General features: G+C 39.8%; 2 protein-coding genes across 6 annotated transcripts in view; one reads left to right on the top strand and one right to left on the bottom strand.

The window, feature by feature from the left end:
• Positions 1 to 38: 38 nt before the first annotated feature.
• cltb (clathrin, light chain B) lies at positions 39 to 12,153 on the bottom strand. 3 transcript variants are annotated; one of them, XM_029441084.1, is made up of 7 exons: positions 12,088 to 12,153; positions 3,842 to 4,010; positions 3,164 to 3,210; positions 2,816 to 2,933; positions 2,467 to 2,578; positions 1,511 to 1,564; positions 39 to 1,135 (listed from the first exon to the last, which is right to left on the bottom strand). In XM_029441084.1, exons 1-7 carry the CDS (start codon positions 12,109 to 12,111, stop codon positions 964 to 966), a joined length of 696 nt encoding a protein of 231 aa, XP_029296944.1. In that variant the 5' UTR covers positions 12,112 to 12,153; the 3' UTR covers positions 39 to 963. The 3 variants fall into 3 exon arrangements, with proteins under 3 accessions (XP_029296944.1, XP_029296942.1, XP_029296943.1); XM_029441082.1 differs by lacking the exons at positions 1,511 to 1,564; positions 12,088 to 12,153 and adding an exon at positions 2,016 to 2,036; XM_029441083.1 differs by lacking the exons at positions 1,511 to 1,564; positions 12,088 to 12,153.
• pdlim7 (PDZ and LIM domain 7) overlaps positions 4,006 to 26,490 on the top strand; it is a 31,056-nt gene continuing 8,571 nt past the window's right edge. Inside the window, exons 1-6 of one of the 3 annotated variants that reach the window (XM_029441079.1) lie at positions 4,006 to 4,279; positions 5,564 to 5,736; positions 8,141 to 8,239; positions 15,585 to 15,736; positions 20,703 to 20,730; positions 21,639 to 21,838. In XM_029441079.1, the coding sequence (XP_029296939.1) occupies positions 5,707 to 5,736; positions 8,141 to 8,239; positions 15,585 to 15,736; positions 20,703 to 20,730; positions 21,639 to 21,838 (509 nt within the window). In that variant the 5' untranslated portion in view covers positions 4,006 to 4,279; positions 5,564 to 5,706. Of the gene's footprint in view, positions 4,280 to 5,563; positions 5,737 to 7,106; positions 7,255 to 7,426; positions 7,557 to 8,140; positions 8,240 to 15,584; positions 15,737 to 20,702; positions 20,731 to 21,638; positions 21,839 to 26,490 lie in introns of those variants that run through there. The other 2 variants (XM_029441080.1, XM_029441081.1) reach the window with 2 other exon arrangements.

Here is a 26,490-nt window from a genome sequence, read left to right as displayed (position 1 = left end):
TGTTGACAAGTCCTGGGAAATATGTAAGGACAAATTACTTTTGGTGATCACACTCCACTTTTTATTTTCCAGTTCCCTTTTAACATTCACTTGTTTCAGTATTCATTATGTCCAAATAGGCAACATGTGAAACAATTTGCAGACATTACTATTGAAATTGACACCTTATTGATTAGTGTTTAAAAAAATCTACAACATATTGGTGTAACACAGAAATGGTGCATAAAACTTCTGAGAAAATCATTCAAATGAGAAATCGCACAAACCGTTAATCATGTGAACTCTGAAAATTTAGATAAGAGAAATCTTTGGTTTTGATTTTCTTCTCTGAAATCTTGCCTAATTAAAGAGGAAATCCATCTGATTGAATACTCAAACTGGAGTAAGAGCTACATCAAAAAGGCCACAAGCTTATGCATTTGAAAGAGAAAAACATTCTAGCTACGTTAAATATTGTAATCAGGGATATAATACAACAAATGTGAACAAACACTTTGTGTTGAAGTCTACATTGATGAGAGGCAAAAGTGGTTACAATCTAATACGTAATAGTGCTTAATAAGGGTTTGAAATCGACCAAAATGCAAATTTGTATAACAACAAAAATTTGGCAGAGGCATGCAATAAAACTGACCTAAAACAATTCATAAGTTAAAGGGGAAGGAAAATGTTTAACTTTAGTAACAATATTTTCTTAAGTGTAGCAGTGATAAAACTGACCAGCCAAAGCATGTCGTAACAATAGAGCAGTCCACCTTCTCACGAGAGAGTGGGGTTAAGTATAATTTTTCAATATAATAATAATAATAATAATAATAATAGGCATCAGCAAAGGTGGGAAGTTTTCAAAGGTTATAAACATACCAGGAATTTTATGGAAAAGGGCATACAAACTTCTGATGAACGTGAGGTTAGAACTGAAAAGGCAATGTTTCTAAAACCAAATTTTCCCTGCGACCTCCTCTAGCGCACTAGAGGTGTCTGTTTGAGAGAGATGAGGACAGAACGCATTCGAGAAACATCCTTTGCCTGTTTGTTGGTTTTCGGATTGAAGTCACAGAGACGGGCTACTCTCTCCCATTCAGTCCCTGGGCTGTCGCCATCGCTCTCTGAAAGGAAAGCCTCCTCTGATGCTCTGCAGGTGGGAGGGAGACCAGAGAGAAGATATGAATGAGCTGTAACATTTGAGGGATTTCAGAACAGTTTTCATAACAGCAAACCCCGACATGGTGCTCAACCACAAAATTCACTCACGTGAGCCGCACCATGCACAAGATGCACAATAACTTCATGCGTTTCTTTACACCAATCATACACTTCTTTGGAGACACGTTAAATATGTATCGCAACCTATAGCCTATGTCACAATCAAATAAAATTGCAAAAGATACCAAATTAAGTCTTCAAAAACGGAATAGTAATTTTAGTGTTTGGGCATGCATCAACTAGAGGTCATATCTGGGGTAGGGTACACAACCAACATTAAAAAGCATAAGAACTCTAAACCTACACAAAGCCTATAACATCAGAGTTAGGCTGTTTGTAGAAAGCCTTGTCAGCAATCCTAGTGCGCAGGCAAGGCCAAGAAAGCAGGAAAAAGAAGGAGAGAGGAGAACAGGTTCAGTGTCATATCGAGCAGAGAATTGTTAGGGCCTGCATTGGAAAGATTATGTAAGCGACTGAGAAACAGTTCCAATGGGGTGGAAATAAAAGGTTTAAATGGACTGAATACAATCTTTCCTCTACTGTAAGAAAATGTTGCCAATAAACAAGCTTGGAACAGCGAAGCATTTAAGGCAGACGGCTTTGGTGCTGTAGCGTGGATGAAAACTGTGACATTTGCTCTTTGCTGTTTGCATTCCTTCTCGCTAGCCAGCTTCCTGTTTTGTTTCCCTGGCCTAACTGGACACACAGCTTTAGACTTATATCTCATCAGAGGATTGTCTCTCAGCGCTTTCACAGACACAGTGGAGAAGAAACTGGCCAAAACTAGAGCTACAGATGCAGAGTGATACCGTGCCAGACTTGGACAGAGTCTGTTGGAAAGTGTGAGAGAAGAACGGGGTTAGCTTGGCCAAGAAAAAGAAGGGCTGCAATGTTTTTTTTGTAAGCATAACCTACAACACTGACTGCAACCAGATAAAATAAAACAATTTAAAGTAGTAGACAGACTGTCTTTATATAATCAATAAATTAATGAGTTAGAAATACTAAATATAAAACTGTTACACTAAACAACGACCGTCACATTTGATCCTTTGGTGCAGTCCAATATAAGTGCTTCAATTGTCTACATTGCTGGTGAAAAGAAATCAGCTCACCTAAATCCACCTAATACGATAAAGTCTAGTTAATATATAACATTTCATCTGACTAGAATATGTTCAGTGTAGTTATTACAGCATCATAATGATAAACCAACTGTTAATTATCTGCACATTAACAGGGGACATGTCAGACACTAACTTGTTGTTGGCCTTGTTCTTCTCCATCTGCTCATTCTGATGTACATGCCAGTCTTCCAGCTCCTTTTTGGCTTTCTCTTTCCACTCTGCCTCGGCTGTCTTGGATGCCAAATCTTGTCAGGGAGCAACAGCAGAGAACAACATAGTTAGAGTCCTCAAAAGAGGAAACATTTCCGAAAAGAACGGACATATTATTACATCTAAGTGTGACGCAATTAGATATGCTGCATCATTCGTCCTGAAAATGTTAAACTACAAAAAGGTGCATAACCAAATGACTAAATCACAGGGAGTCATTACAGGTGCAAAGTAGGTAGTGCATTACACAGTACGATTAATTCTCTGCTCACCTAATACTTCAAGGCGTGTCTTCTGCTCCTCCCTCCACTTGCGTAAACTCTCTGGCTCTTGCCTCTGAATATCCACCTGTGCAATGGCTGCATAGTTGTCTGTTGGGCCATTGGACTCCTTTTGGAGGACATAAAACATTAGCTTCATTATAAAAAACTAGCTATTTTATCCTAATACTGGGTAAAATGTAACTCCATCACATCAGAACATCCAGTTTAGACAATACAAAAAAAAAAGCTAAAAAGCAATTCAAATGATTTAATGATGTTAAAACTTACATACAAAGAGATAAAACAAATAATTAAACATAATTTAAGAATCAGGCTAAAGATATATGTTAAGCTCACCTGAAACATATCGCCATTCACTGTGGCAGGCTCCTCTTCGAAACCGTCTAACATTGTTACAAGAAAACAAAGTTTAATGTTAGGATAGAGTTTCCAGTTAGCTATCATCTATTGTTGCCTTAATAAATGATGGCTACTATTACAGTGTCACTTTGTTCTTCAGATACACGTTACAGCTAAGATCTCAGAAATGCAGCAGCACCTGTTTGGGCACTAACGTCTATGCAAATCAACTCAGTTAACAGGACAGGTTTTTCTGTAGAATTGTACAGCTAATTTAGCTAATATAATGTAGCTCAATTACTACTAGTTATATAACGTCACTATAAATACTTGCTCGGTCATAGTCAGTGTTACTTAGTGCTACTTAGTTTGACATCTGTAACTAACGTTACAACGTCAGGAGGGTGTACGTAACGTTACGTTGTCGGTGTGCAAACAAATGCACTATCGTCAGCTAGCTAAGCTATAAGGCCAACTTTCCATTAGTCTAATCGTAAATGAGCTGACCAACACTACCCGTCTGTATCAACTAGGTAGTGATAATATTGTTAACGTTGGATCATTGTTACCAAACAAACGCTACTACCAGCCCAGTCCATGTACCGGTAACGTTAGGCATATAAGCTAGCTTTAGCTTGTTAGCCGAAGCTGACATTAGCTCAGTCACAAACTTGCCATAGTTGTCCGGCTCCGGCTCCGGCTGAGACGGCTGTTCGTCGTCTGCTCCTTCCAGCGCCCCAAATCCTTCGCCGTCGTTTTCTATCCCCGCTATCTCACTCTCCTGTTGAGCCAGGAAAGCTGCGGCTGGGTCCTCTTCAGTCGGGTGTGCGCCGTTGTCAGCCATCTTTCACAAAAGTGTTTACAAGTTTAACTGAGCTTGGTAGGTTTAGCTAGCTAACGTCAAAGCCACCAGTTATGCAACGGTAATACAAACAACTTAAAGATTTTACTCGAATATCAGCTATTCCAAGTAGACTACTGCAGGCAACCAGTCAGGCAATTAAATAGTCTGTAATACACGATTTAAGCATCGACTTTAGGCCGTCACTGATGATTCATGATTCCTTCACTTGTTCAGCCACTGTGATGATGGAGCAGGGCAGCACCCAGAAGGTACCATTTCCTTTTTGTTGCAGTTTGTCTCCATCTGCCGGCTATCTGCTGCATCTCTTTAGTCACTCTGCATTGAGATTCATCTGATCACAGAAGCCATACTACACTACAGCATCATCTCAAAGGGATGTTTTAAATGTTGCTGTTATTTAAACCATAGGCTACTAAGAATAAGCTTTATATAGCAGATTTAATATACACCATTTAACAACAATTAAAATATGTGCAGCAGTAGGCTACTTTTTAAAATACCACACATATATTATCAACAACTTAAGTTTTCCTTCTAACTCCTATCCATATACATATAATTAGTGGATGGGACATTCATCTGAAAGAATAATGGGTGCCAATTTCGTCAATGAAAATAAAGTCTCGTTCCAATGTGATAGAGAAATGGAGGACAAACTGCAACAGTATTGAATAAATAACAACAAGCAATAACATAGTGTACAAATGTATTGCAAGTAGAAGTGTAGTTATAAGCTAAATCTACACAAGTACCAAAAGCAAATACACTCATGCATAATGACTCCTTGTAAAGGATGACACACTAGGCAAATGGATTTCTTTTTACAACTTGGCAAACTTAGAGTTGTTCCTACATTAGCATATGCTTATTCTAAATGTTTAATTTAGTATAGCAAACCCATTGTTATTAGTTAAACCCTTTAAATGCCTTTTCAGAAAGTGGTACCCAGTATTTTTGCAAGGTAGCTGGTTGAGGTGAAGTGGAGCTACTGTATTTTGTAGTATTTATTATGCATAATATATTTTAAGCTCATATGTTTTGTATATAAAATATTAATCTTCAAAGTAATAACTCAGATAAATGTAATACATTTAAACAAACGTATATATATATAATTCAGAGAGGAGACACGTTTTTTATATTACCCTTTAGAGGTAAACGTAAACATACATAATCAGTAGTTGATTGCACACACATTAATCATTATAAACGCATTTAACAGCCGCTTTTGTGATATTACTAAACACCTATGCTTAGGAAACTCATTATTTTCTGTTAAAAAAGCCCAGTCATTGTTGAAAAATAACACGTATATTACATTATTTGTTCGTTTATTTTGTGCAATGCTGTATTGTTTTTTCAAAACTAAGAAGTGTTAATTGTTTTTCCAAGTGGCATTAAAAGTCATTATGATTGATAGGGATTAGCTGTAGATGGTTAAACAGCTGAGATGTCTGCAAAGCACGGCCTCTTCTGGTTTATAGCCCGGGTATGAAATGAAGCAGCGGCCCATGTGACTTCTGACGTTTCAGCCGAGTCCTGCTAAAAAGAATTTGAGGGAATGATCCTGCTGCTCACCAAGGGATCCACGGTGGCTTCCTGACGTCCGCTTTAAGGAAGTCCGAAACTTAGCCTCCTTACCGATTGACTTTTTTATCCAGTAGACTGACTCGCGATGTCTGACGAACACATCGAGAGACAAGAGGTAAGCTTTTTTTTTCACGTGTCCAAACATACGAACGCATTCCTTCGTGAGTAGGAGTAACTTTTTAAAGCCAACTTTTTCACAGTCTTAAGTTTTTGTATGGGCTGTGTTGAGCTCCTAACTTGCAGTTTGGGGTTTTCGGCTAGCTTCTCTGAAACCACCGTCGGTCTGTAGCTAACTACTTTGTTAGAGCCTGTTTTTTTTCGTGTCCCTTCCTGCTACTTCTATTGTGAATGTAAATGTTTTATTTCAAGGTCTGCACTGCAGTGGTTTACCAGGCGTCAGTCTTTAATTACCCGTTGAAAATGATTGTCTTGGAAACACTGAAATCAGTTCAAAGTGAGCTACACAAGCTTATAATTACGGTACCTGTAAGAAGTAAGCGTCTAATTCCGTGTATTTGAGGTAGTGTAGTATGCAACACTCATTAAAAAACAAGTTCCTATAGAAATAATACAGTGACACCATAGATTATAAATAGCAATACCCTAAACAGGGACTCCGTCGCTTGAATGAGTACCTCAGGCATTACTAGCAAACGCATTGGTTTAGGTTGATGATTTCTCCTCTGGTTTAATATAAAGGGTGGTATTTAATTAACTGAAATGCACCAATTTTCATGCTGTTACTTTTACTGTCTTAATATAATCAGTTTAAAACGACTAAATCTATTCCACATCTAACCTCCATTACCTGTTGCTGCTATTTGTCTTTCCATTTATTTTCTCAAGCTTATCAAACCTTATAATTGATTTTCTTGATTCCTAGACTTCTCTATAGGAGGTTGGACTATAATATGAGAAAAGTGACAGCAAACTAATCTAAGTTTAGTAATTAAGCCTGTTTATGTAATCTAGAAAGTGCATTGACAGTTAGTCTTGCACATAAACGCAATAAATGGATACAGATTAAAACTCCTAAAAATAATTTCCATATAATTAGCAGACTTGCGGCTTTTGTGGATCGGGGTATTTGTTGTGCTTGGTTGGTTGGTTGGTTTTTATATTATTTTTAACAAGGACCATATTGCAATTTATGTTCTATTATCGATGAGTCTTATTTCAGTTTTTACAATACGTAAGCTCCTCTGTTTCTTTAAGAACTTGATGTTATAATGTAATTGCTGCTTTGGTTGCACTGTGCTTCATGCCCTTCTTAAGGAATGTAGAATTCCATAAGGTTTGCTTCAGTTGTGGCCGTCTGCTGCTTCCTAAGTACACTTTATTAACAACAAAATCCATTGACTTTGCTGTTGTAGGCTTTTGCCAGAATATAGGGGTAGTTGACGTTACTTCTTCGCCCCCCCTCTCTGTGACTCATGTGGGTGTTGGGCTGAAATAGTTTGGTGTAGTTTTACATTCCTTATATAGCCTCTAAGGAGTGAGCAGAGGCTAGGGCTCGCTTGTGTCACAGACAGTGTCGGGGTAGGGTTTGCCAACAGAGAGAATCTGCTTGCCCTAGCTTACTGACTCTAGCTTTCTCCCAGCTTTGGGCTATCGGCCACCCCTTGAGGACAAGGTAGGTTTGCATAATGGCATCTTGGGAAGCTGGCTGTGTGTCACGATGGGCAATGACCCCTGGTAGAGTTGAGGAGGAGGAGCGAGATGTGTGTTAGGGGTGCAGGTACAGAGGTCAGTTGTACAGCTGTAACTCGCAAGTGACGTAGCCCAACATCTCAAGTTGCCTTTGGTTCCTAAAATTACCTGGGTATTTAGTGACTTGCCATGCTATGTCACTGATTAGTTCTGCTGAAGTTGTTTCATACTGTTTTCATGGTTTCACAGCTGAATAAATGATGTCAAACAGAAAAAAATGTTAAGGCCAGTTTATATGTTGTGGGTCAATGTTTTATTATAGTTAACTTTAAATGGTTGAATTATTAATTAAATACAACGAGTTGGACGTAAGCGAGAACATAACTGTTGGATGTCGCTGCTGCTTTTTGATGCTGATTACTTCTGTGGTACTCATTTGCAATATATACTTTTTACACTCTGAATTGGTTGTCTATATGAATGCTCACCTGAGATTATGACACAACGCATATCAACCTCAGTTTGTATGTTGATAAATATTGGAACATTGTGTCCCTGCGGCAGATCTGGTATTCTATTGTTTTGTAAGCTATGTTATTTAAGATGAATTTATTTTATTTCTACCAAAATACACATTTAATTAGTTTTAGCAATATGGTTATTCCTAAAACAGGACTTTTCCTACATTTAACATTATATGCTCTGGAAAAACAACAACTTCGATGTCAGTTTCTGTGTGGAATGTCTGCGTTTGTGTCTGCAACAAATGGAGACGACAGGCATCGAGGCTGCTTGGGTGAAGCAGAAAATTACCTTTTTCCTGGTTTTCTGACTAATTAAGACTGTTTCCTGTCTTTCTCTTCCCCAAGGCTATGAACGTATACTCTGTAACCCTCAGCGGCCCAGCTCCCTGGGGCTTCAGGCTGCAGGGTGGCAAGGACTTCAGCATGCCTCTCACTGTGTCAAGGGTAAGAAACTGTTTGTTATTGAAGTCAGCTTTTGTACTTCTCTGCATCTGTGAACATCGATATTTTTACACTCTTCTTGAAGATTTGAATGGACGATCATCCTGTAAAGTAAAGTAAAGTAAAGTAAAGTAAAGTAAAGTAAAGTAAAGTAAAGTAAAGTAAATGAAGTCCCTTCAAGCTTCTATATAAAAGCCTATGTCCAATGTTTGTTAGCCTTGCGCTCCACACAATGACCCCACCTGAGCACAGGCTTGTCATATTTTGTCAGGCTTGCATAGTAAAAGGATTTGTAGACTGTGGTGTTCACTTTCATAACACTCACATTTTTATGGTCTATATGCTAACTCTTATCCAGTCAGTCTTAACATGCAGTACCGTTTGGATTAATAGTATTAATTGGTTATGCACATGCTGTTGTTTGTTTCGCATTGCTTTATACTCTCTGTGTTAGGTCACTACCGTATCACTGAATTAATTTCAAATACTCTCTAAACTACTGTTGCTATTGAAGAGAGCAGCAACCACTTTCCAGGCCTTATAAGTGCAGTGCTACTTTGCCTGACAAACACACAGACTCACTCTTGCAGCCACACACTCATGCGCACACATCAAATCATTCCAACATTGTTGCCCGCTATTGCGAACACAGATCTGATATTCTATTCTCCACTCTGTCTCCATTGTTATATTGCTACCGTAGAGGCTGGGGTGATGTATAAATGTTAGACTGATTTTACATTTATTAAATCATCACTTGTGTTCAATATTTGCAGTTTCCTATTTTATAGATAATTAGGAGTTACTAGGTAATTAATAAGTAATACATGGGTCAGGCCTCATAAGGTTACTCCACACAGTCTTTCAAACACTTTCAATTCTTTGTTTTTTTGTAGCTGCCAAAAATGAAAAGCTGTGAACGCATGATGCAACACTTTATGTTGCTTTTGATTAGTATTGCCGAAAGTGTCTCTACAGTGTGTTGTAAGCAGCATCACATTGAGGTGTGTGTGTAAGGTTGACGTAATCCTGTGGTGAAGGCAGCATTTATCACCAGCCTTGTTAGTACATGTCTTGTATCTGCGCAGCTCTCTGGCAGGCATCACAGTCAGAAACACAATGTTCCCCTTGGATTCAAGACAACAAACATTCTCCTCTACTCATAAAACACCAAACAGATGTAACAACCCCATCTGACGAATTGCCCAAAACAAAACAGAGATGTTTGGTGGGATATAGGAATTGACTTAGATGAATTTCAGTCTAGACTGGCCTAGTGTGCTGTTGTGTGAATGTCAGCAGGTGTGTCAGTAGTTGTGTTAGTAGTGTTGAATAATCTTGACTAATCAGCCAGTGCAGGAGGCCAGTTTTTCTGCAATCCAGGTACATTGCGCATGCTGATTATTTCCTCCTACAGAAATATGGCTCACATTTTCTGTATTGCATAGCCTTTCCCTGCCAGTCTCTTCATACATTTTGTTAGACCCAGGTTTGTCTAAGCAGCTTGGTATAAAGTGAGACTGGCTCCCATTCTGGAGAAACTCCCCCAGTACTGCTAGACTTGGATCATTAACGACTGGTCAGTGGCTAATATCTTTGTGGCTTGTTCCAGCAGTCCACCAGGCCTCAGGGTACAGCAGTTATAAAGATGTGACAGGTTTTCTCCTTACTTCTCAGGGACTGCTGGCTCGCCTTGCATTACTCATTAAAGACTGGGCCGTGAATCACAGTCGCTGAGGATGAAAACAGCCCAACCAGGGGACGTAAACCTCAGAGATATACAGTACCCCTTAGTAACAGGAAGAACAGTCAGGCCTGCTCTCACTTGGCTCGAATTTATTGGGTGTTCTTTCTTTACTGGTTTGTAGCTAATGAGATAAGAATCTCCACCCAGACAGTCGGTTTAAAGCGATTACACAATGAAGAACATGTGGAGTGACAGGACAAAAGGCAAAAGGCTCAGTAAAAGTTGCAAGGCAAAGAGAGCGCATGCGATAACTCCAGAAAGATCAATGCATTTAAGTGTTTTTTGCAAAGATTACATGACAGATATTGTTGTTGGGACCAGATTTATTTAAAGCTCATGGGTATTTAGTTAATTTGAGTTTGGTCTTACTGTGGCAGATTGTCACATCATCAATAACGTCATGTTTAATCATTTACCTTGTTTTTGTTGTACGGAGATTCTGATCATCTTTGTATTTGCAAAGTTGTGGGTCTGTGACTTGTAACCTCCTGTGAGTGTGAGTGAGTTGGTATAAAGGTTTCCATGCTCTGTGAATGCTTGTTTCCTTCCTCCTCTGTCTGCGAGCCTGGAAAGCTATGCTTTCTCAGCATTCCTGGGATTTTTCTTGTATCCACCCGGTCGCTGCCAACAGACAATCCTCTTGTCTCCTTCTGTGTCTAATATGCCTCCCACACTCACTTTTGCCATGCATATGATAGGACTTTCCCAATCTCACTGCAATACTTTTCCAGTGCGATCAGAGGAAAGGAGACCGTGCCAAGACAAACTGTTAAGTCACTGTGAAAGGAAATAAATAACTTTTTGACCTTTAGCATAATATGTATACACCCATTTATCATCTGAAAAGATATGTACATAACTTTAATTTGACTCTTTTTGTTTTCTTGGCCTTGTGTTAGAAGATGTATGAAATAGTGAGAAAGCAAGAACTTTCTTTGTTTGTATAATGAAAATCATACATCCCTTTCTATCTGACTCAGTGATACTGGGAACAGCCGTGTGTCAGTAGAGCCTTCGCACAGCCTGGGATGAACATAAGTTGCTGCTTGGCACTGATGAACTGACATTTGTATTAGGGTTGTGAACTTAATGTTATTGGCATTCAAATGATATTTAAAGGGGTACTCCAGCTATTTTTGGTTTTGCACTTCCATAAAGTTTTGTGAGAAGCCGATTGAAAGATTTGGTCAAATGTGAAGCAGCAGAGATCCTGACTTAGGTCCGTGTTATGGGTCAAACTCAAAAAACAATGGATCCTACATTTTAAACAATGCAGCTCAACAGTGCCTTTTGTTACAACTCTTCTGAATGTCACACCTCCAGTTTGTAACACAGGATTTCAGTTTTTACATATGCAGTCTTCAAACCTAATTTGTCCTTTTTGGGTTAAACGTTCAGTAAAACCTTCAACACACGCTCATCCTCTCCTATGAAGGCTGACCTCTGAAAATGTTGAGACAGTCAGTGGACTTGTTAGTTTGATCCTTCCTCCAGAAACAGCCTACTGTGTCTTTACCCTTTTCTAAACAACCTTGTGCCTTCTTGTTTTCTTGAATTTCTCTAGACTTCTGTGACTCTTGAGAAGTCTGAGGTATACTTAAGTAAAATCTATCCTCATGTCTGTCCCAACATCCTGTTGGCATAAAATTTTAGGAAGCGAGATGTGGTCGTAACACCGTTTCATTGCCTTTTCAATTGAGTCTACCTCAGTGTGGGGCAGCGACTCCTGAGGAGTTTCTTCATATATCTGTCCCAGATCATCGTGATTCCATAAACATTGTGATATCATAACCGAGCCTCCTGAGCGCCATCTGGTTTCTATCGTTTAACACATGCTACGACACTGAAATCAAATGTTCGGAGGAAATTGCAGAAGATGTTACGTCAATAATCTGGAGGAGATATGTGAATGTCTCTCCACCACTACAGCTGGATGCGTCATCGAGTCTTATATTCCTGTTTCTCTGCGTGTGTCTCTGTCTGGCTCGTAGACCATCTGTTGCTTTATCACTTGTATACTCTTTAAAGACTCCCCCTCTCTCATACACACATGCTCGGGGAAAGAGGCCCTGTAAGAGGGATGAATTAATAATTCAGTACTTACTGATTGATTGCCCGCAGGGAGCATTTCTTTTGTGGCAAGTTGGATGTGAATGTCTTATGTTGTGATCAGTGCAGCAGGGTTTTAAGGTGAGTTAGTGCTAGGTGTTCCACTGCAGTCGTTTCAGGGGGACCACATACTTGCAGGTTTGGTTTTCTATTTCTCAGAGGGATATTTATGGCTTTGCATCAGCTGTGCTGTGTGAGTGATGTAAGGACAGACTGTCTCTCGGCCCCCAAATAGCAGTGGAAAGAATAAAAGTGAGCTGGTGCAGAGTTACATGGCCAGTATATCTACAGCGGAGATAAACTTTAGTGCCTTTTTATTAGTTTAACCAAAAACAAGAGCAGCCAGCCCAGTGCGAGGTCCTGGCTCACCTGTAGGGTCAGTCAAGGGAAGCACTTCAAAGGTGAATTCAAGACGTTGCATTTTGAAAGGTTGGCTCATGCTTTGAAATTTGATAGCATACCAAAACAGCTCTTCTGCTGTGCTCTGCCAAAAAGCCTTGACACGGGCTGTTAGGCTAACTGTCAGGCTAACCCTGTGGTAGAGCATGTTTAGATGCACAAACCTCATGGTATTGGTGTGAAATGAGCCACAATCATATTTGCACAAAACAATTTATTTCAGAATGAGTCCGCTTCTCGTTTGTCACTCGTGTCAGAGGAATTGGCCGAATCAAAAGTGGTCTTTGTGGTATCTGCTACATGACGTTATCATGCATCATGGCTGCACCATGATGCTAGATGCCTGGTTGTTGTGAGGTACAGAGCTGTGTGTTGCCTTCAGGAACATGTTTTTCACTGTCCTTCGCCGTATTGACAAACTGCTTGGGGGGTATAGGGTTTCCGTCCGCCCCCTACCATTCAAAGGTCTGAGCACAGCAACTTTAACTGCAGCCTTCTCAAGTGAGGGAGCAGCTGCACTCTGAACCTGAGCCAGGAGCACAGGTGTCTGTGTCCATCAGTAACTCAACTCTCACACACACGCGCACATGCACATGCACATGCAGCTACAATCTGTATGACTTCATATATTCTCTTTTTCTTTAGCTTACATTTAGAGGTCGAAATCTTCAATGATGGTATGTAATGGGTGACAAATTAAAGGCAAAAGCAACATTAAAATGTCTGAATAAGGTGTTGGGTACATTATTTAAGTCTCTGAAACTCTAATTCAATATTTTCATATTCATAAAACCATTCAGTGACTCCTTGTGCTCTGTATGAAAATTTGCATTCCTCACTTATTTATAGTTTTTCCCTTTTTTTTTTTTTTTTTTTTTTTTTTTTCTTCACCGGTCTTTTCCCCTTGTATTTTATTAAATAAATAAAATAACGTTTCCTCTTTCTACAGACCCAGAGTCCCATCCCTCTTTAGGGCTGGCTTTGCAATAGCTTTCATTGTTAAATTTCATTTTCAGAAAGAGATTGTTTTTATTATTCTTTCTGAAAAGATGACACACAATGATGGGGTTTTCTGTTCATGTTCTACCCTACATGGGTGTCTTTTACTGCACTGGCTAGTAAAATGTTAACACCTCTTTATTTTAACCGGTTTTGTTAGAATTAAACAATTGCAGCTCCCTTGAGGCTTTGGCAGTGCTTTTGTGACTAAGGCTCATGGGATGCCTTATTGTTGGTAAACGCTAATAAAAGCATCGTTTTATTTTTGTTACAATTATAAGGTGCTTTTTTTTTTTTACAATCCTGTATAGTAGTAAAAAGGGTTCTGCGGCTCTCTGTTGTGAACCTCAGCAGCATTATGCCAGGCTGTGCTCCTCTCAGAATATGTCACTTGTGTCAGTGGGTTTTCTCCAGTGTACGCTGTTCAAGCTCTTTTAAGTTCTTCCTAAACTGGAGAAATGATTTCTTTCTTAACTCCTCTAATTGCTTCCAGTGAGTGTAAATCAAAGGCAATTAAAGTGATGTTTGAACTTGGCTGTAAAATAAGTGTAGCTAGGATTGCCCCTGAGGAATGCATTTCTTCCTTTTTCTTTTAGTTTTGAGCCAAGGCTTTTTACTTTGCTGTCTTTGTGGGGTGCGTAGTTGTATCTCAGCCTGAGCTGTCATCAGTTTACTGAGCATATTACCACCCTGCTCACACAAGTGTTTATGTTTAATGTGCAGAATCAAAGCGGCAAGTGTGATAGCTTAGCTGTACATGGCAGAAAACTATTGATTGAACCGCGGAGTCCTCTGAGCTTTTGATGAGCTAACATTTGTCAGAGATCCATGACATCAGAGACTAATCCTAATAGGTTTTTTGCCAGAAATCCTGGCACTCGCTCACTTATCTGATCCTGAACACTTTGTACTCCAGTTATCTGAGACTTTGACACAAGTCTCGAGTTTCATTAAGCCGCATGGGCAAGCTGACTAAGCCCTTACTAAACACGATTTAGCATCTGTGCTCTGTATATTAGACTACACTGACTGCCATGTCCTCCAAAAACCACTGTGTACATGTAGAAAACCATCCACTACCTATATCGACTGTAGCTCTTTCTGTTTGTAACAAGACTCGAGCCCTCTGCTCTGACTCCATATGTCAGCCGTGAGGATGAGGTCATTGTTTTGTGAACCAGTGAACCTGGTCAGTGACTTACCTGTCTGGATGGGTTGTTCCAGTAAACGATGTGTCTCTGTAACATATGGTTCCTGTCTGCAGCTCGCAAGAGTTCCTTTCATAGTCACATCTGCAGCAAATCATACGCTGATGACTGATGACATCATGATGACCCATAATGCCTGTTCCCGATGGTGTTGAGTGAAATATCTGGGCTGGCTTGTCAAACGCAGACACACAGACTCCCTGAGTTGGTTATTAAGTGTTGTTGACAGACAAAGTCAACTAAACATGACTTTTTGTTTGTTAAGATTTCCTGCATGTTGCTTTGAACTGCTGATGTGTGTGTATGTATGTATGTATGTATGTATGTATGTATGTATGTATGTATGTATGTATATATATATGTGTGTGTGTATATGTATATATATATATATATATATATATATATATATATATATATATATATATATATATATATATATATATATATATATATATATATATATATATATATATATATATATATATGTGTGTATATATATATATGTGTATATATATATATATATATGTATTTTATTTGTATATGTGTATATATATATATGTATTTTATTTGTATATATATATATATATATTTTATTTATACATGTGTATATATATATATATATATATATATATTTTATTTATATATATATATTTTATTTATATGTGTATATGTATGTGTATATGTATGTATATATATATATGTGTATATATATATATATTTCTGTTTGAGACATGACCTGCCGACAACAAAACAAATCGTGAAATGGAGGCATATTGTTAAAAAGTACTATTGATGCACGTCTGTCCCGATAGCTGACAGTTGGGACATGTTTTCATGCTCGTGACCTGTCACACCTCATGTACCGTTTCTGTTTCCTTTTCCCCAGCTGACCCCGGGCGGGAAGGCAGCTCAGGCTGGTGTCGGAGTGGGAGACTGGGTGGTGTCCATCAGCGACACCAATGCCGAAGACATGACCCATGTGGAGGCACAAAACAAGATCAGAGCAGCAACGGACTCCCTCACCCTCACTCTCAGCAAGTAAGTCATCTGGCAATGTGTGAACGCTACAATATCACTCACTCTTTTTTCTTTTAACATCTCCGTCAAACACAGCAGCAGAAATCAGCACAAAACGCATATACGCCGCCGACACCGCCTCAATATGACAGATGGTTGCATTACCAGTGTGTGTTTTTAAGGCTCAACGTAAATTTGGTTTAGATTTTGTCTTAAATTTCAATTTAAGTCACAACCCCAGATGTAAATGCTGTCAAACACTAATTATTATGTTTTCCATCCTGTTTGTCTATTACAGTAGAGCAAGACAAAGCTAACTTGGTTTTGATACAGATTGTACCATATGGTCATTTATATTTATGCTTTTGCTCATTAATTCTGAACTGTGAGGCTTAATAGAGAAATTATTTTCCATCTTTGCTTAAAGGTGTGTCCAATTCAACCCACATAGATTTCAAATCTTTTTCACATTCACATTCACAAGACATGTGCACATATCAACCCAGAGTGATCCTGCAACCTGATCCTTATGTCATGAAGATGCAACAATATGTATTTTGATGCCAATCCAAATCTAGATGCAACCTAAAAACCTCACATTTATCATTAATTAAAGTAACGAGGATTGTGCGGTATTGGAGGTACATGCTCTTTGAATTCTTTCCAGCTAGTAATATTTTCTCTCTTTTCATTCGAAGGAAGCGAGATCAGGGGTTAGTAATCTGCATTTAGCAGCAGATACACATGCTAAATGCTGTCAAGCGGATATCCTGGCCTTTTTGTTTATTTGAAATCAACAACCTATTCATATTTAAAACCCTTGTTAAGTGTGAGCCTGCTTTAATTACGGTAATTTGCACTGGATACCCCACAAACATGCACAACTCATACCTGCTCACATAACGCCTGCCAGAAATTCCAGACTGATAACATGTCTCTGTAGAGTACAAGCCAAATGTTTCATCAGGAGCTTAATTATGAGAAAAAAGCTGGAAAGTAACCATTCAAAAGAGTCTACTGCCTTCTGAAGATGAGAAGGTACTGTTGAGGTATAACGACGAGCCTTACTGCTGTCATGGGACTACTTATGAGCATCAGAAAAATCAAAAAGTAAAGAGGTTGTGATCGCAGCTGTAACACGGAACGCTATTTTCACATGTCGTTAATTTGGTTGTTGCCTGCCAAGAGAGTTGGCCATTCAGTTCTGACAAAGCTTTTGTTCTCTGAGTTTGTTGAGCGTCAGAACGGCCACAGGTCATTTATGTCTTTCCAGAAGAAAACAGCCAGACCATAAACGCTAGCCGCTTCCAGCTTCTCAAATGTTGAGGATTTGATGCTTTTCTTTGTCATACATGGTAGTAAACTCAATATCTTTGGGTTTTGGACTGTTGGTTAGACGTTTGAGGTCATCACCTTGGGCTCTGGGAAATTATGACGGGCGTTTATTTCACTATTTTGTAACTATTTGTCACAAAGCGATTCTCAAGAAAAGTAATCGTCAGATTAATCTATAATGAAAATGATCAATAATTGCAACCCTAATAGAAATGTTGAGCACAACAGATGATGGTGGTTTTGAGATATAATGTGTTCTGCTGAATCGCAAAAGGAAGTAAAGCAAAGATTAAAGTACTTCATCAAATGAGTTTGACTAGAATAACTTGAGATTGTTTGAGGACAGATTCATGAAGAGAAGGAGAAAGGTGTTCGAGGTAGAGCAGTACAGACATTATTAAACTTTGGGGATCAAAGATTCCAAGGCTTTGTAGAGTGTTCCTACTACTACTGTAATCTGTTGTTTACTGAATATTGCAGCAGGTTGTTATTATTATGCCCAGAGATGACGAGAGTTACTGTATCTGACAGGGATCTTCTAAAAGATACTCTTTGCTATCAAAGAGCTGCAATTCTGTTTTCCATGCAGCCCACAAGACTCATTGCCGATGTTGCATGTATTTTCTTTTTCCTGCAGAAAGAGGTCACGCACTACACGTTAACCTACTAAATGCCTTTAAAAGGAGAGAGAGAGAGAGAGAGAGAGGGAGAGGGAGAGAGAGCGCAGGGTGGTTGATGGGTGGGGTTTTGTTTTCAAAGTGAAAAGGAAAAGAGACCACTTGTTGGACTTTTGTGGTGAGGGGATAAGAGTGTAGAAAAGTGACGTCGTGCTCTCTACAGAGGGACGGATCAGTTGTCATACTCGATCCAGATGTGCCCCCTGTCTGTCCAACAGAGGTGCAGAACTCAAAGTTGGACTTTGTTGATTAATAACACTTTACTAAGATGAAGCCCATGAACATATTTTGAACCTGAGATGATTCTGTGAGGCCTGTTTCTTGTTTCTTCTGGCGAGAATTCTCGGCCAAAACCTGAAACGAATTATACACACACACACACACACACACACAGGTATTTCTGCCTTTTCAAATTCTTCGAACATATTGTGATAAACAAATGTGTGTACGATTTGTGTGTAATAACGCACTTTGTTACACTGAACGTTTGTTGTAGTTATTTCCCTGAGGGTTAGAGAATGTATTTTCTTTTTTTGGTTTTATGTGGTAAAGGGTATTGCATACCAAATCCAAATGTGGCTTTGTGTGTGAAATATTGTTTAAAACAGAACATTAGTGGCAGAAAATACAGTTACTGTACATTTTAAAACGTCTATTGCATGACACAAGTTTTATGCTTTTACCTTCCTCTGACGGGGAGTGGTGTAATGTTTTGATAGGCCAACATCAGCCGCACCTTTCATGCACTCCTCTCCATGTGCAGTCCAGAGATTTTTAAACATTTCACATTCTTCACTCTTGTTTTCTTACCCATGAATCCCCAGCCTCTCCTCTTCATCTCGCCCTCTTTTGTTATTACATTGTAAGACAAGCAAATAATGTTTTCCTGAAACACTTATCGGAGAAGAGCTATTGTCAGTTGTATTTGTTCGTATCTTGGCTTCCATCCACAGTTTCTTTTATGTCAAGAGAGGAGGACAGCTGCGCAGTGATGAGATATGGTCTATTGTTTGCTTTAGTGCCTCATTTTGTTCAACACCAATGATCATTTGCTGTCTTTTTTTTTTATGTGCAAGGCTTATCCAGAGCCTTTTGTTTTTTTAATATAAGGAATGGAATCCAAAAAATATGGGCAATAGACTTTCAGGCTTCAAAGAAAGGAGATCATGTAGCAGCTACAAGGACACTCTAGCTCCACATTTCTATGCTCACTGTCAAGGATTGGCTGGAGGGTTGAGGTTGGAGTCAGTGATGTGTGCAAAGTTGATTACAGTATCATGGGAGATTATTTTTGGGGGAGAAATTTCAGACTCTATCTAACATCAGCTTGAAAGCCTAGCGTGCGTCAGTTCAGATAAGTGACCCATGAAATGAGGCAGGAAATGATCTCATAGTGTGCATATTCAGTTTCAGCACAGGTCAGACACGGTCAAGTAAACTAACTTATTCCACAAAACGGTGACTTAATCATCGCCACATTTGTTAAATTACGTCCAGTTTGCCAAAATAAATACAGTGCATGGTGGCTGTCTTGCACATTCCTTACATCACTGCCTCTTAAAGTGTTACTCATCAAATTGCGGGTTAAGGCGAGCTGAAGCACTAAGAATGTCACATTGATTTGTCTTCCCAGAAGTGTGACATGCACAGACATGCAGTCGCTCTCCTCTCTGTATCAGCCCTGTTGTCATCCTGTCTTTAACATTGCCCTATCAGGGGTTGAGCAGGCAATGACATGAGCGGTTATTCACTTCTCATTGTCACAGGAAGCGCTGGCGATTGTTTTGGGCGTGTTTGACTGTAGCCTGAGACAATGAGGGTGACTGCAGACTTCGTTCTTGCTTAACCCCGTTGTAGCTCTGTGTAGCATGCAAACATCAGGCAGGGGATGGTAGGGGGTTCTACTTTTATTTTTTATTTTTTTAGGAGCCAGCAGCAATGTAAAGCTGGATGTTTTTTAATGTGTAAAGATATTTTAATGAACCATCTGCTGTGTTGCTCCAGTCAGCAAAGGCACCGCAGTAATGTGAATCCTGGGATTAGAGTTAAGAAATGTAATACACTGTGGCGTGTGCAGTATTCTTAACTAGGTGGGTGAATCTGCGGTCAGTCTCAGACTATGTGGAAAAATAGGGACGTTTTGAAAGTGCCACCACAAAGAAAACATCAACGTTTTTACAACCCGGTTGTTTTTCTCCCATCATTTCTAACGCCTTGACCATCAGTGCTGATTATGAAAGGGGTTTTTTGAGCATAAGGTGACACAAACAACATGAGCAAACAAGTCTGAAGTGGAAGTGGAGTTACAATCAAACTTTAAACATCCTATATCCAACAGTAGATTGTGTTCATTTGTTCTCATGCAGTTTTATGACGCATTGGATAATTATTATAATGGACATTTTGATTGCATTCTCTTTTATTCAGGCATCTGTGAGTAGTTTAGGTAAGTGGGTTAAACTGGGCCTGTTTATAACCCGTCTGATCACCTGTTTGCAATACCCCTTGTAAAACGGTCTCAAGCAGAGTTCCTGCAACTCTCTATTTAAGCAATTAGGCCTGCAGTTAGAATGTGTTATCTTAACTAATGGGAAGGATCGCCAAAACTATGACAATAAGATTCCTCTAAATTATAACTGAAATCACTCTGTGTGTGTGTGTGTGTGTGTGTGTGTGTGTGACTCATCATAGATTGTGTCATTGTAATTTATATTTGGCAGAATGCGTAATACAAGAAAAACATCTTTGTGTAGTTTTGTTTAAACATTGTTGCAGTATTTGTCATCATAAACCATAAATTGTTCGGTTAATTTGAAATAAATCACCACTTTGGATGGAGAGTCAACATAGCTGTCTCAAACACAACTGAAATATTGCAGTCTTGTGTGATTTGTTCAGTATTGTAACTTAAACGTGTGAAGCTGAGTTTCTTGTATGTATGTATTAATAACTGTCCCCGTCTCTGCTTTTCACAGAGCTTTCAAGGCGGGTGAAGACCAGAAGGTAAGACTATAGTTGCCTGAAACATTGAGCTCACCTCTGTATGAACATTTGGATGCTTTGGCATGGTCTGCTACTGGACTACAGGGACATTAATTGAATTTGAAACTTCCTTTAATCGTTGCTCACAATTGGCTTCAACAGTGTGTTGTGTCACTTTGTGTTTAAATTTATCTGATTCACCCGAGTCACCTGTCGGGCTCGTACAGAGTCCGTGCACTGTGCATTAGCAAAGCCTCAGCGAGTCGCTAAATGAGTTGTTTGCTGGATGGAGTGTTGTGAATATTACTTTTTGAATCCCCTGTGGTTTATTTTGTGATGCCTTGCACAATCCCAGAGTAATACTGATGCATTTAGCTTCACTGTCAAACCTCTTGAGAGCTACTTGCCCAACTGATTACAATGTGAATGGTACATTAGTGTCATGAACTGCCTGGTGCTGCATGCTGTTTTTAGTGAAGCAGCAGGAACATAATACCTTTCACAAAGTCAATGTTCCATTTTAGCAGGTGTTCTTTTCAGTGAATGCAAAATGTACAGTGAGAAAGCTCATTAGTGAGACATGTCAGTCAAATATGACAACTTCTCACTTTTGAGCATTTTCATCTTACCAGCAGAAGCAGATTACTTTGGCTCGTCCGTGGCAGACTGCCAACACAAATAAAATGGCTGTGTTCACACTTCTTAAGCACTTCTTCCGTGCGCAGAGAAAAGCCTGCAGGCTTTGACAGAGCTGCTCCTGAAGCCTAGAGTAATAATTTGCAGTGAAAATATATCGGGCTGCGCTGGGAGCTTTCTTAATATAAAGTTTGGGATTGTGCAACAGCAGAAGGAACTTTCACTGTGTGTCAAACGTGTAACCGCATGTTGTGCGCTGTGCTGCATTGTGTCCCTCTCTCACACCCTCATAGGACTCACTTGCTCCGGCTTCTGTTCAGCCAAAGTACTCCTTTGCCCCCAGCACAACTATTAACAAGATGGCGAGGCCATTTACAGCAGGTGGTGGCGGTGGTGCCAACTCAGGACCTGCTATTAAACCTGTGGCGTACTCCCCTAAACTTAACACCCCCAGCTCACAGGGCCGTGCCAGTGTGCAGCAGCCACAGAATGGGTAGGTGGATAAATAAACACTATTCTCTTTGTAACCACAACGTGACTAATGTGGTTTTAATGGTATTTCTGATGACTCATTATTCTGGTTTTACACTAAAGAGAAAATCACTCCTTCAGGAATTAGAAACTGCATTATGTTAAGAATTGACTTCAGTGTATTGCCGTAAGAGCCGTTCCAGAAAAGATAAACATAAAAAAAATGTATGCTGACTCACTGCTGTGATCCACCTAATTACTCAACGCCGCTGCCAATAATGTAAGAAACAAGATGGCAAGCATATGATTTATAAACTTATGCTATTGCTCAAGACACTATAGACATTATACATCATGAGAGACTCTGGCCTAAGGTGTGTGTGTGTGTGTGTGTGTGTGTGTGTGTGTGTGTGTGTGTGTGTGTGTGTGTGTGTGTGTGTGTGTGTGTGTGTGTGTGTGTGTGTGTGTGTGTGTGTGTGTGTGTGTGTGTGTGTGTGTGTGTGTGTGTGTGTGTGAAAAGTGGACTTTTGAGGAAAGTATAATTTCAATCAACCTTTTCAAACTAATTTGCCATTTGAACAGATGGTTATTGACTGACTGATTTATTACTTGTATCTTGCGTCTCCAGTCAGTTTGCTGGATAGAAATGGCAGAATGGATTTTCAAGTCCTTTTAGAAGCTGTGTTGTTTCGTTTCTCTTTTTCAAACCTCACATTAGTCAGAAGTCTACATCTCCAATAATACATTTAATTAGATCCCTCTGATTGCATTATGCTTCAAAATAATTGACTCTTATGGTGATGTCACCGGCTACTTATTTTGGAGTATAAACAAATTCCATGATACTCTTTGGATTTACTTAAATTAAAGGGCCATGGAGCTAGTTATTTAATTATCTGTCACATCACAGTTGTAATGATGACGTCATGGTGCATCTTTTTTTTCTATAAATATAATGAATGCAATACATTTAATGGGCTACGTTATAACTGCTAAAGCAGCTCTAAGTCGGAGCTCTTCTCATATGTTGTCCCTCAAGCATAAGTTCAATCTTTTGTGTTGGAAAAGTAAATCTTAAGTCTCTCCTTGAAAACTTCATTGATCAATTTTGGCTTCTGATCTTTTGGTTGTAAATTATTTGGAAAAAAATAAATATTAAAGAGGGGTTGTTATCGTCTCTGCTGTTTATTAAAAATGAAGTGACCGCTCCCGGGGTCAAACTCTTGCTGCTACAATTACATAAAATAAATGTTGGCATTCTCCAGTTTTTATTTTACCGTTCAGATTTTTACAAGGATTCCATGAATGGATGAAAGCTACATCTGAAATGATCCAGTAAGTTGCAGTATGGCATGAAATTGTCTTCAAGGATAGGCCAGGCTAGTTCCTGTAATTTGGGTCATGGTAGTGGTAGCATGGTCCGACTGCAGCCATTGGTGAGATGTGGCCTGTCGCTGTATTTAGCCTCACTCATAAATTCTCTGCAGCTTTTACTGCCCTGGTGCTGGATTATTTAAGCAGCCATTCTGGTTTCTCTGCAGACGGCCGAAAACCATCCCTCCGGCCATTTCTTTGAAGAAAAGAGCCTAATTATAACTGTCAGCCACTTTTGATGAAGACATTGTTGCATTTCTCCAGAGAGTAAACCGTTCGATGCAAAAGGCATATGTCTCGTGTGTCTAGGCCTGTCCTGTCGTATTGAAACGGGTTTTGTGTGATGTTGTTTGTACAGAGCTTTCCCTGGCTGACATCATGATGTGTCACTGCTGTGGCATTTATCTTTGTTGACGGGGTTTCAGAGCACAAGACGGAGACCAACTGCGACAGCACAGGAATAAGGCAAAGGTTTTTTCTCTTTTTTTTTTTTCAGCAGATGCTACAGGCATTTACATAACTCTGTAAAGCATTTGTGCACATGGGTGAGAGGAGCGTTGGGTGAGAGGAGCGTTGGGCAAAGGCTTTGTGCCAAATCTACTGAGTAATTTTGGGTCAGGGTGACAATAGATGATTTGACAGACAACACAATGCCGTCTTTCTCTAACGGAGCCTGTTGATGATCGGAGCATGTCTCGTGGCACCTCTTGCATGTTTATTGCATCCTGCAGCCTTGTTGGTCTTCTGTTGTGTACAACCTCTGCCATATGTTGACATGTTGTGGTTTTCCTTCTCTTTAACTCTGACCTCTCTCATTTTCTGTATTCCTCTTTTCTTTTAACGCCGCAGATGGAAACTCTTGACAAGTTAGTATTTCTCTTTTTCTTTCACAGTCCAGACAAAATGTTTGCTTGTTTTCCTTTATAAACTCACACACACACACACACACACACACACACACACACACACACACACACTCACACTCACACACACACACACACTCAATAATTCCCATCCCTTATTACAATGTTTGCCAACCTTTTTGTCTCTTGACTCGTGGTGTTCTTGCAACCCGTCACTGGTTGCATTTGGTTACTGGTTGTTAGAGGAAAACAACTCATTTGAATAAATACAATGAAAAGGCAAAGATTGGAGGAAAGTCTAAACACATGACTCACCAGTTAAAGTGAATTATTTACCACAGCACTCTAAATATATTGGACATTTATATATTGGTCTTAAGTTTCAAATCGAGACAAAACTAGAAGCATAATGTCTAAAAGCTCTTTACTCGTCACAATCTTGCACTCTTTGTTAATGTCCCTTCTCTCGTCTGTCTCTCTGTTGACTCAATACAATCTGTCTTGATTTGATCTTTGCTGTATTCTACAGGGGTGAAGCAGCTTTCTATGGTGATGTGTACCCAGAGTCCAAGTAAGGGCCAGCTGCATGCAGGCTAATTTGCCAGCTTATTCAGTTAATATGGCCAGGCTAGATACGACCACAGAGAAGAGCTGATTCTCTTGGGTAGATTCACAGAGATGCAACAGCCAGTTCATTATAAACCATTCATATTTCATGTCTACTTGCTTTTTGATGAATGCATGCTGCAGTTGACCTGCAACCCTGTTGGAAATGAAAAGCATTTCTTTATGCCGCTTGTTGAGTTTTCTATCACAGTAAGAGCTCTACTGAGTAGTAAAATGTTTCCACACACAGGGCCAGGTACTGTAGTCTGACAGGTTTTCTCCCATTGATTATAATGACAGTTATAAATACGATCTTTAATGTGATAATGTCAATTTTATGAGCGTCTGCAGTGTGCCCATGAGAAATCTTAAGTAATGGATATATCCATTAGCTCGCTTTTTGCGTGGCGATGATGCTGAGCGTTAAGTACGGCATGATCTGTTCAGGATGTCCTCTGCTTTCAAGGTCACCTGATTAGCTGGGTTGGTGTGAGTGGGTAGCTCCTGGATAAGATTGTGTTAACGGCGCCTGCCGTGTGCTGCTGGGTGTGTGTGCAGGCATGGCCTCAGGGTGGAGAACCTGGCCTGTTTTATCCCCAACGACCGCAGCAAGAAGAGGCTGATCCAGGACACCGAGGACTGGCAGCCCCGCACCGGCACCACGCAGTCCCGCTCCTTCCGCATCCTGGCCCAGCTCACAGGCACCGACTTCAGTAAGTCGGGACCGGGCATGGCATAGTGAGACAACAGAGAGTGATGGGTTAGGGGGTGGGCTTCTCTGGCAGTCAAGATGAGGTGTAGGGGAAGACAGAACAGTTGATCTGATGTGATCATATCTGTGAGGGTGACAGCAGTCAGTGATACAGGAAAGGTGGATGACAGGGGGCGTCCATTTTTCAGCGGTGGAGCGTCAACTGTCAGGTCTGTGCTGTCGTCTATGACTCCGATTTTCTCATGACTGTAACCAGTCTGACAAACGGACCTACATGTTTATTACAACAGTGGCACCATTTAATGTACACAGTTACTCAACGTGTTTGCGTTGGCTCGTGATCAGCTGTGTGTCTGTGAAAAGCACCTTCTTCATCAGTAAGGCATGCTAACGTGTGTCTCTCCTGGATCTCTCAGTGCAGGACCCAGATGATGAAATCATGAAGAGGTCCAGGTAAAAACTTGAGTGTCGTTGATTTGAACGTCGGCCTCCTCGGTCACAAGTGTTTGTGCATTCGTGTGTGTGGAAGCTTCAGTTTGGCAACTATTTTAGAGACAACTTTTAAAACGTACCTTTTTTGTTATATGTTGTTATTGGAATTTTGCTGCTTTAATTACTGGCATGTGTGGTGTGATTTGAACAGCCTTTTGTATTATTAGAACATTAATCTAATCTGTTACATGGCGCCATTTAATTTTAAGGAATCGTTGGGGAAATTCTTCGCTTTCTTGCCGTGACATCCAGCTAATAAGCATAAGTATTTTTACACTTTTGGTTTTTGTATGGTTGAATAAGTTCTAATATGTTAATAAGCTTTAGAGGTGCTGGTTTGTGGATTGTGTTACCTCCCTAAAGAGCCAGACGAGCTGAATCCAGTCTTTGGACTGAGCTGCTGGCTGTAGCTTCATATTTAATAAACCGATATGAAAGTAAATCTTCTCATCTAACTCTTGGCAAGAAAGTGAATAAGCATGCATCCCAAAATGTGAAACAATTCCATCACTTACCTATTTGCCTTCGTATCGTATTCTTTTTCTGTCTTGTGTTTCATCTGTTTTTATTTCTCTGCTACTTTTTCAGCTGTGCACTTAACTCATGCTTTGATTTGTCATTTATTCT

This window comes from Cottoperca gobio, chromosome 10, assembly GCF_900634415.1.
Source record: "Cottoperca gobio chromosome 10, fCotGob3.1, whole genome shotgun sequence".
NCBI classification, from domain to species: domain Eukaryota; kingdom Metazoa; phylum Chordata; class Actinopteri; order Perciformes; family Bovichtidae; genus Cottoperca; species Cottoperca gobio.
The sequence above is the reverse complement of the archived record's forward strand: the minus strand, read 5'-3'. Positions and strand labels throughout refer to the sequence as shown.

What these genes read in the sequence shown, in the direction of transcription:
- cltb (XM_029441084.1), bottom strand. Translation starts at nt 12,111, where the DNA reads ATGCTCCCTGCGGGCAATCAATCA. An exon ending in TGAATGGCGATATGTTTCAG is followed by an intron (nt 2,934 to 3,163) that starts GTGAGCTTAACA and finishes GTCCTCCAAAAG; the next exon opens with GAGTCCAATGGCCCAACAGA. An exon ending in GACACGCCTTGAAGTATTAG is followed by an intron (nt 2,579 to 2,815) that starts GTGAGCAGAGAA and finishes CTCCCTGACAAG; the next exon opens with ATTTGGCATCCAAGACAGCC.